Genomic DNA, 13,564 nt, shown 5'->3' with positions numbered 1-13,564 from the left:
AAGGTTGCATCAAGTGATGGATTTCAGTCAAAGAACAAATATTTATTGGGGAATAAATATGTTCCTGGCACTGTGAGAGCACTCAAAGAGCACATAGTCTAGCAAACCTGGGGAGGTCTGCTGAAGGCATTATAGTTTCAGAAACTGTCCATGATTTGGTAAGTTTCACATTTTTAATAAGCATCTGATCAAATTATTATTCACATCTTCATTTTTTTCTTGGTCTACTTCAGTGTAGACACAAGTGAGAATATTTTCCTTACTGACAACCTTTCTTGAATTCTACCTTAACCCCTTGTTTGCTGCTGTTTCCCCCTGACTCGAGCATAAGCCCCTTGAGGGGAGAAGTGTATCTTGCTCATCTTTGTAAATCTGGTTGGCACAGACTTTGCTGACTCCCTGAATGAATACGTAGCTTCCTAAATAGTACAGACCTTAATCTCCCCCTGGTGGTCTCCAGCACCTCCTTCCCACATCTGCCTTTGTCCTTCTTCAGATACCGTCTGGTCCAGTCTAACTGCTCCCCATTTATAAACACGCTTCTCTTCTTCAAAGGCTAGTTCCTTTTACAAAAAGGTTTTATTGCTTGACGGGAAGTTTGGACCTACCTTAAACCACAAACAGAACCACCAACTGCCTCCTTAATCTACATTATGTATAATCAAGTGGTTTGGTTTTATGTTCACCTGTGCTGTTCATGCCAGAATATGATTTCCTGGAGGGAAGAAACACAATCTCCTACTTTGAGTCGTAATTCCCTTTTACTTCCTAGGCTCTGAATCATCACACGCCCTATCCTGACATGTAGGAACCACTGACGTAAAATTCCCAAGTGAAAGAGAAAAAGATGCTTATTACATAAAGTAAGATACAAAGTTAAAAAGGAAAGCACAAAGAAACCTAAGTATATTAGAGCTTTGGGAAGAAAACAGACTCCCAAGCAAATAACCACTTCTCCAAAGAGTTCTGAGAATTTCATGTATGTATACGTTGAAGGCAATGAAACGATTAAAAACTAAAATATTTAATTAGCATTCTGATTTGGCAGTTTTAAAATGGACTGGCTGTGTTCCAAAAATGAATGCTAAAAAAGTGGGTATACTTTATGTACTTGCCCCATCACACAGACAGACTTTTGGACAATTTGAAGGAATTCACAGTATTCATGCATCTTTCAAGTGGCATACATTTATCAAGTTGGGCCACCACCACAGGGATGTGATGGAGCAGGACCAGTCTATTACAGAATGTGAGAACAATCTTAGGTTCAGGAGAGCAGACTGCCTACATTTTTAGCAAACGTGGATAAAGAAAAGAACTAAAACCATCTCTCAAATCTTATATTGTGAGGTGGGCTGACCACTTGAGGTCAGGAGTTCGAGACCAGCCTGGCCAATATGGTGACTCTCTGTCTCTCCTAAAAATAAAAAAAAAAATTAGCCGGGCGTAGTAGTACACGCCTACAATCCCAGCTACCCAGGAGGCTGAGACGGGGGATTGGTTGAGACTGGGAGGTGGAGGTTGCAGTGGGCTGAGATCACGTCACTGCACTCCAACCTAAGTGACAGAGTGAGACTCCATCTCAGAAAAAAACCTTATATTGTATCTAGTCATTTGCTTTCTTTAATGCAGCAAATCGGCTCTATTTTTACAATAAATGGTTCTGCTCATGTGCCTGGGAGACATGGTTTGAGATAAGAACCTTCAGTTCAGACTCTGTACTTTGGTTCCAGTGGTGGGGCCTTCCTGTTCCGCTTTTTCGGCAATGGAATGCCAACACCATTCCACTGAATGAACCAGGCCGAGCAACGCAGACTAGAAAGTTACAGGACGCATCCAAAGCTCTAATCTGTTTCTCCACCTTAATGCCCTCTCGTGGTGTCCAGCAAACCACTAGTTCTAGAAAAACCAGAATGATTCCCCAACAATACACAGAGGAAAGTGCAACTGTGGGGAGGGAAAACAGAACAAAGAGTTAACCAGCTCTACCAACCCGATCTCCTCAAAGACTCTGCCCTCTATGGTTGCTTGCCACGTTCCACCCAACAACAGCTGCTCATGATAATCAATGTCTGACAGATCAGAGAAAGCCCTTAATGTGTCGCCAAGGGGCAGTTCAACAGATGGCATGGTGACTTACAACCAGAATCATTAATTACACTCTCTTATTAGTCCCGGGGCACGGTGCTGAAAATGCTTCCTCAGTGAAAGATGAGTATTTCAGATAAATGACCGTCTGGTACTGCCTGTGAAACTCCCTTTAGGATCTCTGGTCAGTGCCGATGTCTAAATCTAAGCCGTAGGATGTTGACAGCCCTTTCGCATCTTCCACATTCAAGGAGGCTACAAATGTGAAGTTCCTGCTACCACTAAGCAACACGGTTCCCAGAATCACTGCAGGGAAGGATACGGGAAAAAGTGCCTGCACTCATTTCCCCTCAAGTCAGATGACCGTGCTGAAAGGCAACTATAATGATCGCAGCCTCAGAGCTAGCTCAATGTTCTCTCCTTCTGTGCCAGAGCATGGCTCTCCCTGTCCCTTGTCTACTCTGAGAGGGATTTAAGAAGTATTTCTTGAAATACAACATGACCGGCTCTCTAACTCAGAAGTGTCCTCCTTCACAAAACCACTGGCTGCAACTCTTTTCCATATCTCTTGAAAAAAGAAGAGCAGACATTCTTGAAAAGGAAGTGCAGCAGCCCGGGGCAGCAAAAGTTCCCAAACATTCACACTGCTGGCTCTGTTATCCCATAGGACCAAGTACTGACGGTAAACCACCATGTACTTAATGACGAAGCCAAACAAGTGTATGGTGAGGAAATGTTTCTGAACTCCCTCCCCAAGGTCACTCGGACTAATGTCCTCAACCCAGGGTAGAAATGAGTTCTTCCTGTACAGTTTGAGAACTGTGCTATATAAATACTACTGTGAAATTTAAGAGCTGACTACAGATGGACCTCGGAGGCAGACAACTTCTCAGCCACAGCATGGATATGTCAGAAATAAACCTCCAAATGGCCAGGCGCGGTGGCTCAAGCCTGTAATCCCAGCATGCTGCGCTGAGATGGGCGAATCACGAGGTCAGGAGATCGAAACCATCCTGGCTAACATGGTGAAATCCCGTCTCTACTAAAAATATAAAAAATTAGCCGGGCGTGGTGGTGGATGCCTGTAGTCCCAGCTACTCAGGAGGCTGAGGCAGGAGAATGGCGTGAACCCGGGAGGTGGAGCTGGCAGTGAGCCGAGATTGTACCACTGCACTCCAGCCTGGGCAACAGAGCAAGACTCCATCTCAAAACAAAAAAACAACACAAAAAACAAAACAAAAACAAAAAAAACTTCCAAATGACTTAAAAGAAATGTTTTTTAGCACTTCCCAACTACCACCAAACATACTCTTTGGTTTTCACTGATTTGCTATTGTTTTTGTACCTCAATTTACATTTTTTTTAAACATGAGTTCAAACAAAAGCAGTATTAAGATCCTAAGGCTGTGATTAAGAGTTCACTGTTTCCTACAATCCAGTTTGTTCTGTCCTGGACATATAAGAACATGACTTCAATTTTTAACTATGCCCAAATAACTACAGTATCTGATGGATGTTCACAATTCACATCATGAATTTTTAAATGATAAAAATGTTGTTAATTAAAGCATAATAAAAACCTCCTAATGTGGGCTACAGGAAGGGAAACGTGGGCAGTCTGGGATTGCGTTTTAATGGACTCACCTCTAGCTTTTTCTCCTTCTCGGACAAAACATCTTTCTGATTCTGGGTATACTCCACCAACATCCGAGCCAGCTGGCGACGGTCCTCCAGCTCTGCCGCCAGGCGCCCGTTATATTCTGCTAGTAACAGACATGCTTCATCTACTGTTTTTGAAAGACGTTCAGCTGCCTCTTTGTCTAAGTACAAATGAGATCAAAAAATAGAGAAAATATACAAATCACATAGGTATGATTACAAACATTTCTGGGGGAGGTTAACAGTTTCTCTCCCAATATACAGAGTCTAAGAATAAGCCAGAACCTGTGGACAAACAATGAGTTGATTGATCAAGAAATCCAAAGGCATTCACTCTGTCAACAAGACAGGACACCACTCAATTACCTGAGGTGAGGAAGTGGTACAGGGGAGGAATCTGGCAAAGGCTTTCTAAATGCCTATTCCTGCAAAAGCTCTCCAGACAAAACAAGCAGAAAGAGATACTGAAGACCATCCGTGAAAAAATCGTTCCTTGCCTCTGAGAATTTCAAGTGCTTTCATTTATTTACAGTTGGCCCCCTCTATCTGTGGGTTCTGTATCTGTGGATTAACCAACCATGAATGGAAAATACTCAGACCAAAAAATCCCACAAACCAATAAAAATAACAATTAAAAACCCACAATTTTAAAAATACAGAATAACAACTATTAACACAGCATTTACATTGCATTAGCTATGATACGTAATCTAGAGAGTATTTAAAGTATATGGGAAGATGTTCGTTGGTTATAGACAAATCCGACACCATTTTATTTAAGGGCCTTGAGCAACTTTGGATTTTGGTATTCTCAGAAGGTCTTGGAACCAAACCCCCATGGATATGGAGAGACAACCATATTTCATTAAGTAGTATTTTTACTTTCCACTGGAATAAAAAATAGCATGCACTTTATTTCTTGGGTGTGGGAACTAATACCTCCTCCCCGCCAAAAAAAACCCCTACATGACAGGTTTCAATATGCAGTGAGCTAAGATGCTGGGACTCGAAGCCAGATCTCTTTTTTTTTTTTTTTTTGAGACGGAGTCTCACTCTGTCGCCGGGGCTGGAGTGCAGTGGCCGGATCTCAGCTCACTGCAAGCTCCGCCTCCCGGGTTCACGCCATTCTCCTGCCTCAGCCTCCCGAGTAGCTGGGACTACAGGCGCCCGCCACCTCGCTCGGCTAGTTTTTTGTATTTTTTAGTAGAGACGGGGTTTCACGGTGTTAGCCAGGATGGTCTCGATCTCCTGACCTCGTGATCCGCCCGTCTCGGCCTCCCAAAGTGCTGAGATTACAGGCTTGAGCCACCGCGCCCGGCCTCGAAGCCAGATCTCTAAAACGATCTATAGTACTCTATCTCTTAAACTATGTAAGCCTTGGACCTGCGGATGAATTTCTTCCTACATTCAACAAAATGTAAAGTTTGATAAGAAAGAGGTTTGTAAATGTTTCTGAACATGACTCACAGCAGAAATACACTTATGTAAACACAAAGAAAAATGAAAGCAGTGTTTCATAAAATACTCATATACCCATTCTTACTATGTGTGCTCTATCTTCTATTTTATTCCTTTTTTTTTCTTTTTTTTTTTGAGACAGTGTCTTGCTCTGTTGCCCAGGATGGAGTGCAGTGGCATGATCTCGGCTCACTGCAAGCTGCACCTCCCAGGTTCAAGCCATTCTCCTGCCTTCGCCTCCCGAGTAGCTGGGACGATAGGCGCCCGCCACCACGCCTGTCTAATTATTTGTATTTTTAGTAGAGACAAGGTTTCTCTGTTAGCCAGGATGGTTTTATTCCATTTTTAAAAAACTGTTGGTCATTAGCTACCAGACTGATTTCATATCCAATTAATGGGTTGTAACTCAGGTTTGGGGATGGAATAACATTAAGAAAGGGTATTACTGGGAAGAAGTGATGAACAAAGGAGGATCTGCATTTACAAAGAATTGACATAATTAATTACGTGTGGGTGGTGGTGAGATTAGAATTTTAAATATGTATACCTCATTTTTAAAAGGCCTAAATGGATCAAAGCAGTAGGCTGGTGCTTTGAAACAAAGGGTACCAGAGACTCCCGCAGTACCATGGGACAGTTCATGACACTCCCTATGGATACAGGCTGTCAGAAGTGAGAGCTCGCATTCTGCTGGGGAACTAGGATTTAAGAATTCCCAACACAGTATCACTGGCAAACAGCCATGTGGCTTTTAGATGTTTTTTTTTTTTCTGAGACGGCATCTTGCTCTGTCGCCTGGGCTGGAGTGCAGTGGCCGGATCTCAGCTCACTGCAAGCTCCGCCTCCCGGGTTTACGCCATTCTCCTGCCTCAGCCTCCGGAGTAGCTGGGACTACAGGCGTCCGCCACCTCGCCCGGCTAGTTTTTTGTATTTTTAGTAGAGATGGGGTTTCACCGTGTTAGCCAGGATGGTCTCGATCTCCTGACCTCGTGATCCGCCTGTCTCGGCCTCCCAAAGTGCTGAGATTACAGGCTTGAGCCACCGCGCCCGGCCTAGATGCTTTTTTAATGTGAATATTGCAAGAGGAATTGCTGAAGGATTCCAGAGTGGGTGGGATGCCAAAGATTAGGCACCTCTACCCTCCTCAGGGATGGGAAACAAAAGAATGTCCTTGGTGAAAGGGAAGAAGTAAGCCTAATGGAGCACAAAGGAAAGAGATCACCTCATTCACAGAGGATAAAGGACCGCCAAACTTCTCATAGCTCAGTGGCTCATTCCATGAGCAAGCTCCTGGGGTGGTTAGGTTGATTTTAGTTTTGCTATTGCTTGACTGATCATTTTTAAAAAATGGTTAATTCACTAAGATGTTTAGGTGCCTGTGGCAAAAAACGGCAAATACAATTTTTAAGATTAAAAAGAAAATCAATTCACAGCCTCAAGAACTTTTACAAAGGAAATAATTCATTTATACAAATAATTACAACCCAGAAAAGTAACTTATAATAATTTAGTGAGTTATACAAAACATGCAGTGAAAATGCAGAAGCCAGATGCTCACTTCAGGGGACCTACCCACATTGTCCTCATGCTCCCTGCTCTCTTCACCCATCAGAGTGGCAAGTGCCTCTTTCAGCCAGTCCTCCAAGCAGCATGCGCGTCCCATTTCCTCTCATCCCATGTCCTCTCATTTCCTCAAAGACTCAACTTCTGCAGCCATCCCATGTCTTCTCTATCTCAGCAAATTCTCTCTCTCCCTCCTGAAGACCACCACCAGCACACAAACCTGCTGCCATGTATGCCACCCACATACCACTATCCCACTACTGACCTGCTTCCCTGCTCCCCCTTGTAGCTAAACTCTTTTCAGAGAAGTGTAGCCACCTGCTCTCCTCCTGAGCCCACCCCAACCGGGCTTTATGCCCACCAATCCTCTGCTCAAAACCTTCCCATTAGTTTAACAAATTTGAGTTCTTATAACTAGGCTCTTAGAAACAGTAGAGAATAAAAAGGACAAAAACTCTCTGCCCTCAAGTTTATATTATCAGGTAGGAAGAGAATCAATATACAATATTATGCTTACTTATCAGCTGAAGAGAACTACAGAGAAAAATAAGGCAGAGGAGAAAGAGTGGGGCACTGGAAGCGGAGGGGGATCAACATTTTCAAAAAGGTGGCCAGGGTAAGCTTCACTTAGGTGATACGTAAACAAAGGCCTAAGAAAATGAGAACCAGCTTCGTAACTATCTGCGGGGAACGTTTCAGACAGAGGGGACGAGTACAAAGGCCCTAAGAGGAAAGAGTGACTGGCGAGGAACCCACATGACTTGAGCCGTGAGTGAGGGGAAAATAGTAAAAGTCTATGTGGTAACAGAGGCCAGTGAAAGACTGGCTTTAAAGCCGGGCAGGGGGCTCATTTCTGTAAACCCAGTGTTTTGGGAGGCTAGGATAGGAGGATTGTTTGAGCCCAGGAGTTTGAGGTTATAATGAGCTATGATCAGGCCGCTGCACTCCAGCCTGGGCGAGAGAATGAGACTCTATCTCAAAAAAAAAAAAAAAAGACTCTGGCTTTTACTTTGGTGATGGGGGGAGTCATGGGGGTGTTCTGTGGAGCAGGAGACATGATCTGACTTCTACTGAAGAGGATCACTCTGGTTACTATGTTGAGAATAGAATGATGGCTAAGCAAGAGGAACAATGACGCAGCAGGACCAGCTGGGAGACTACTGCAATAAATCGACTGAACATGGCAGAGACCTGGACCAGAGAGCAGCGGTAGAGGCGGTGACAAGGCATCAGACGCTGGTTTTGGTCCCCATCAACAGGAATGATGAGGGCCATTTACGGAGATGGGGAAGGCCATGAGTGAAACAAGTTTTAGAGGAAAGGTCGGAAGCTCAGTTTGGGGCAGAGCAAGCCTGAAATGCCTATCAAGATATCCAGCTACTAAAACTGAGTAGGAGGTTGGATGTGTGGCTCTCAAGTTCAAGGTGGAAGGGCCAACGCTAGAGATGTAAATTAGGAAATCATCAGCAGAAAAACTCTTATTTATAGTCATGAAATTGGGTGAGAATGGCTGCCAGTGAAACCAGCAAAAGAAGGGGGCTAATATGAAGAGGTCAAGGAAGAGTGAAGAAACCAGCAAGGAGGCTGAAAAGACACAGAGAGGAGGAAAGCTAGAACAATGCAGGGTCCTAGCTCCTACGGCTACTGTAGCAAATTACCACAAATTTAGTAGCTTAGAATATCACCAATTAATTATCTTATGTCTTATCACGGCTGCTTCCTCCATCTTCAAAGCACATTGCTCCAACCTCTGGTTCCACGGTAATACCGCCTCCTCACTCCCCTTCTCCCACCTTCCTCTTACAAGGACCCTGTGATTACACTGGGACCTCTTAAATAATCCAGGGTAATCTCCCCATCTCAAGATATTTAATCACATCTGCAAAGTCCCTTGGCCATATACGATTACATACACACAGGTTCTGTGGATTAAAACACGGGCATTTGCGGGGTGGGGAGTCAGGAGGCATTATTCCAACTACTACACCAAGTGAAGAACGTATTTTCAGGAAGAAGAAATAATCTACTGGGCCAAATACTACTGGGGTGAAGTTAAGATGGGGGCAGAGAATCCACCACTGAGTTTAGCAACAAGGAAGTCATCAGCAACTGGGAGGACGGGAAATGGAGAGAGAGCACAGGCAATCCATTCAGGTGGTTTGGCTAAAAAGAACAGAGAAATGAGGCACTAGCTAGAGGAAGATACGGGGTCAAGAAAAAAATCTTCCCATGTGGGGGAAAATTTCATGTTTTTATGCTATTGAGAATGATCCACTAAAGAGTAAAACATGGAAAATGCAGGAGAAAAGGGGAGCATTGTTGGAGCAATGGCCTTGGCTAGATGAGAAGGAGCAGATCTAAAACACAGAGAGGCGGGTTTAGAAAACAGCATGTCCACACAGAGAAATAGGAGGAAAAGTCAACTCAGACATGTTAGTTTTTCCCAGCCACATTCCACTGCACAGGTACGGAAAAGGAAGAGACAAAAAGCTAAATTTATGAATGGCGGTTGCCAGGTGATACAGGAAGTGAAAAATGATGAATTATTGTTTAATGGGTATAGAGTTTCAGTTCGGCAAGATGGAAAGAATTCTGGAAACTGGTTGTATAACAATGTGAGAATACTCAGCACAACTAAACTGCACACCTTTATGTTATATGTAGCTGTAGCCTACCATTTTATATGTAGTTTATTTTATATGTAATTTACCACAATTAAAAATCAAAATAAAACAAATATTTTAAAAGGAAGCTACATGAGACCTTTAGGTCAGTGAAATAGAGAAATGAAATTACATACATGGCTAGCTTTACATTAACTTGCTTGCAATTTTTGCAGATTATGATTTTGATAGTAAGCATAAATGAAGTGGTTCTTTTAGTAATAAGTATTTTTAAAATGGGATTTAACTTGTTTAGGGATTTTGCCAGGAAACTACACTGAAGGGAGACAGAGAAGAAAATGGGTTGAAGGTGTGCGTGAGGAAGTGAAGACCACTCCAATCTGAGTAAAGAAAATGAGGACTCGAGGGCCAGGAAGAGGTAGGGGGGATCAAGAGACTGCAGGTCCCAGTGGCGCGAATTGCCGGGGTAGGGAAGCAGAGTGAGGAGCTAAGATGCTTCTTGCATGACTCAGAAGGCCTCCCAGCAGTGTTCTCCAACCCAGTACACCCACCGCCACTGCCTAAGGTCTTTCCTTGTGCTGCCTCCTCTGCCTGGTGGCGCTTCCTTCCCTTAGATATCCTCATGGCTTGCTTCCTAATTTTTCGGGTCTCTGCTCGAGGTCATCTCATCAGAAAGGCTTTCCTCAAGCACCTCTAAAATACTATTAATACCGCCCTCAATCATTCTCCTCTGCCACCGCCAGGCTTTATTTTTCTTCTTGACACTTCACTTGAGGGCATATAGGTGGGCCTCAAATATTTGTTGAGGGAAATATTTCATCAGTGATCTTTATTTCCTTTAGATAGATACGGAATAAGTTAGAGAAGCAGCCAAGTCAAGGGACTGGAGTGGGAAAATGGTGGCCTGAGATAAAGCCTAGGATTCAGAAGACAGTGGAATGAAAGGTCTGAGTTTTTGTAAGGGGAGGAACATAGGCTTTGCAGCCTAGGTTAGAATCCCAAGATCCACTACTCGTGTGACCTTGGGCAAGATACCTGTCTTCTCAAAGCCTCAATGTCCTATGCAATATGGAGACACACATTCAGTCAACTCCAAAGACTATCACAAAGAACAGAAGTACGGGTGCAAAGCATACTGTCAAGATTAGTTCACGTTTCATTCCTTTCTTTCAGTTTCTCATGCAGAAAGCAGGAATCGTGTCAACTGCCCCTCCCTGTTTAAGTAGGGAGGTCACAATTAGGGCAAAATGACATGTCTCACACACACCTGAAATTCCTGGCATTGAAGGCACTATCATCTACAGGGCTTGTCAGAGAGCAGGGTACAAATCACACAGCCCTGAATCATATATTTTTTTTCTTTTAGTAAGAGGGTTATGAGTCTAATAGACAGAATAATACCTAATCTCCCCCCACCCACCCCACACGCACACAATTTGTACTATGTTTTTAACAGACCTTATTTAGAAAGCCACAGGTTGTGGCACACCAGCATTTTTGCAGTAATTCCTAGAATCACTATTCAAGCTCTATTTCAAGTTTCTTTGTTCACCGTGTGAGTTATGTTTGCACATCCCAAGATGGTAGAGCATCCAATACAACATGGAAAGTAGTCTATACCCGCAGACATAAGTATGGCCTAGGGTTAGTTGCATTAACTATGTCACTCTTTCCTCACCTTTCACCCAAACTCTACCTTCTCACCTGTTATTTTTTCCAATAGAGAAACATCTTGCACTTCCTGGGGCAGAGAAGCAATTTTCTGTCGGACAGTAGCATCCCCTGATGCGGCATTTTCCAGATCCTGCAAAGCTTTGATTAGTTCCTCAGTCTGTAAAATGAAAACACAAACAACACTATCCATTAAGACATGGGGTTTAAAGAAAATTAGTTGGAGTTAAATGAGGTGGAGGCAAATTCTAAAAACAGTCATTCCTGCCATTTCTTTAAAAAACTGTTCTTAGCCCCAGAGCTTACATGCAAGTCAATGTCATGGATTCTAAGAAAATCTACAAAATTAGTTATCTAAGTCCATGGCAGGACATGAATGAAATTCTGAATAATTATTATTATTTTTTAATTCTAAAAGAACATGTTTTTGGCAATTCAGAACAATGGAGTTTGTATTGCTTAATTTCAAATGATGCATCATTTCCAGTATAGAATAAAGGTATAAGTATCAGATGTTAACAGTTGTGTGTTGTGGCCAGGTGTGGTGGCTCACACCTGTAATCCTAGCACTTTGGGAAGCCAAGGCAGGAGGATCACTTGAGCCCAGGAGTTCAAGACCAGCCTGGACAATATAGCGAGACCCTGTCTCTAGAAAAAAATAAAAATAAAATAATTAGCCAGGCATGGCGGCATGTGTCTATAGTCCCAGCTTCTTGGGAGGCTGAGGTAGGAGTATCACTTGAGCCCAGGAGGTTGAGTGTGCAGTGAACTGTGATCATGCTACTGCACGCCAGCCTGGGTAACAGAGCAAGATCCTGCCTCCAGAAGAAGAAGGAAAAAATTGTATGTTGACTGATCAACCTACTTCAAGTCTTTCTTGGATTTTCTTGACAAAATGAATGTCACTCCCAAAATTAAATGCATCGAACTTATTTATAAACAAATGGGGGAAAAAACAAGAAAAGTAAACCAAGGATGCACTTTCTATATACATCAAAAAGGAGTTTCTTAAACTGTCAGAAAACAAAAAATGCTAACAGGCCACTCCATAATGACCAAGGAGTAGCTAGCTCCGTAAACGGTAGTTAGATTACCCTGAAAGGTAATAATCTAGGCTGTCGTCTTTAAAGTGTTTAAATGCAAAGATATATGACCTAACACTGCTGTCATTTAATCCCTAGTCTAATTCAACATTGTAACATAACGCAAACTAGACATGCTTCCTATTTACATAGGCTTTAAGCATGACCATGTGTAACAAAGCTGTTTTAGGCAAAGTAAGGAGATGACCCCCTTGAAAAGAGGATGGGCTCTGAAGTTAGACACACCTGGATTTAAATTAAGACACTGGTCAAGTTACTTAAACTGTCACCTTGCACCTAAATTCTCTGACTGTAAATAGATAAAATGAACCAAGACAGATTTCATAAGCTAACCTGTATAGCCAAATAACATGAACACATGGTTAAAGACTAACTCCCTGTTTTAATATTTAATAGGCTATAGTGCAGCAAATTTGCTATTGACACATAGACTGTCTTTAGATATTAATGAGTTATTTACTTTATAAAACTACCATGCTACTGGAGACAGGCCATGGTAGAAGACTTTTGAATATCTTTGTAATATTATCTATCCCTTTCTCCAAAATCTATTTTTAAAGAATACTCTTAATTTCTGGGATTGAAAAAACCAAGTCCAAGTACTTTATAAAACATAAGCCCATCCCAGAGTCATGGCACGCAAAGAAACAGTGACACCCACCATCCGGCAAGCTCCTCTGGGCATAAGGATGCATGGGGCCCCTGAGAGGTGCCCTCTGAAGATTCCATACTAGTGGTCACTGGCGCCACCCTGTGGCCATAGTCTTCAACTAGAGGTCACTTGAAGCCACTCTTCCCTACTCTCTGGGGGTCAAGACCTACCAAGAGGGGTCCTGCAGAAGGATCCTGAGGAGAGTAGCTGCCAGGGTAGTCGTCATCCTCCTCCTCTTGAATTTGCTGAAAAGTTCGTTTCAGAGATTTCTTCTCTTCTGTTGCTAGAGGAAAGGTAAAAGGGATAAATTTGAGCCACATATCCTGTAGTAATAAGAGTCACATGCTATGCACAACGGGCCACATGTAAAAACAGGGCTGAAGGGGTGCACATTTTTGGAATGGCTTAATAATAACCTTTATGCTAGTTATTTTAAATTGATTGTAGTTCCCTACATTACTGAAAAGAGTCAAACAGGTCTTTGTCCATCATCTCGGATTGATTCTCTGGTAAAATACTATGGAAAATAGGCATCTAAAGTGAAACTTACCCAACTATCACACTTGAGTAAGAAACTCATGGGACAATACAATGAAGCAAGCCAACGTGTGCTAGGGTTTACAGAGAACATAGAGAACATATTGCATATAAAACGAGATATGTTATGCTTTCCAGGGATCATGTCAGAAAACAGGAGAGAAAATTTTATCAATGAAATTGTGTCAAAAATTCCAAACGCAAATATT

At 42.7% G+C, this 13,564-nt stretch overlaps 1 protein-coding gene across 1 annotated transcript in view; it reads right to left on the bottom strand.

The window, feature by feature from the left end:
- The window catches only part of RPRD1B (regulation of nuclear pre-mRNA domain containing 1B), a 60,544-nt gene that overhangs the window by 22,192 nt on the left and 24,788 nt on the right, over positions 1 to 13,564 (bottom strand). Inside the window, exons 4-6 of the mRNA XM_033186390.1 lie at positions 12,989 to 13,101; positions 11,097 to 11,223; positions 3,733 to 3,908 (exon numbers count right to left, since the gene is read on the bottom strand). Coding sequence (XP_033042281.1) covers positions 3,733 to 3,908; positions 11,097 to 11,223; positions 12,989 to 13,101 — 416 coding nt within the window. The remainder of the gene's footprint in view (positions 1 to 3,732; positions 3,909 to 11,096; positions 11,224 to 12,988; positions 13,102 to 13,564) is intronic.

Source organism: Trachypithecus francoisi, unplaced genomic scaffold, assembly GCF_009764315.1.
Source record: "Trachypithecus francoisi isolate TF-2019V2 unplaced genomic scaffold, Tfra_2.0 Lachesis_group21, whole genome shotgun sequence".
Taxonomy (NCBI): Eukaryota; Metazoa; Chordata; class Mammalia; order Primates; family Cercopithecidae; genus Trachypithecus; species Trachypithecus francoisi.
This window is presented reverse-complemented; position numbering and strand designations above follow the sequence as displayed.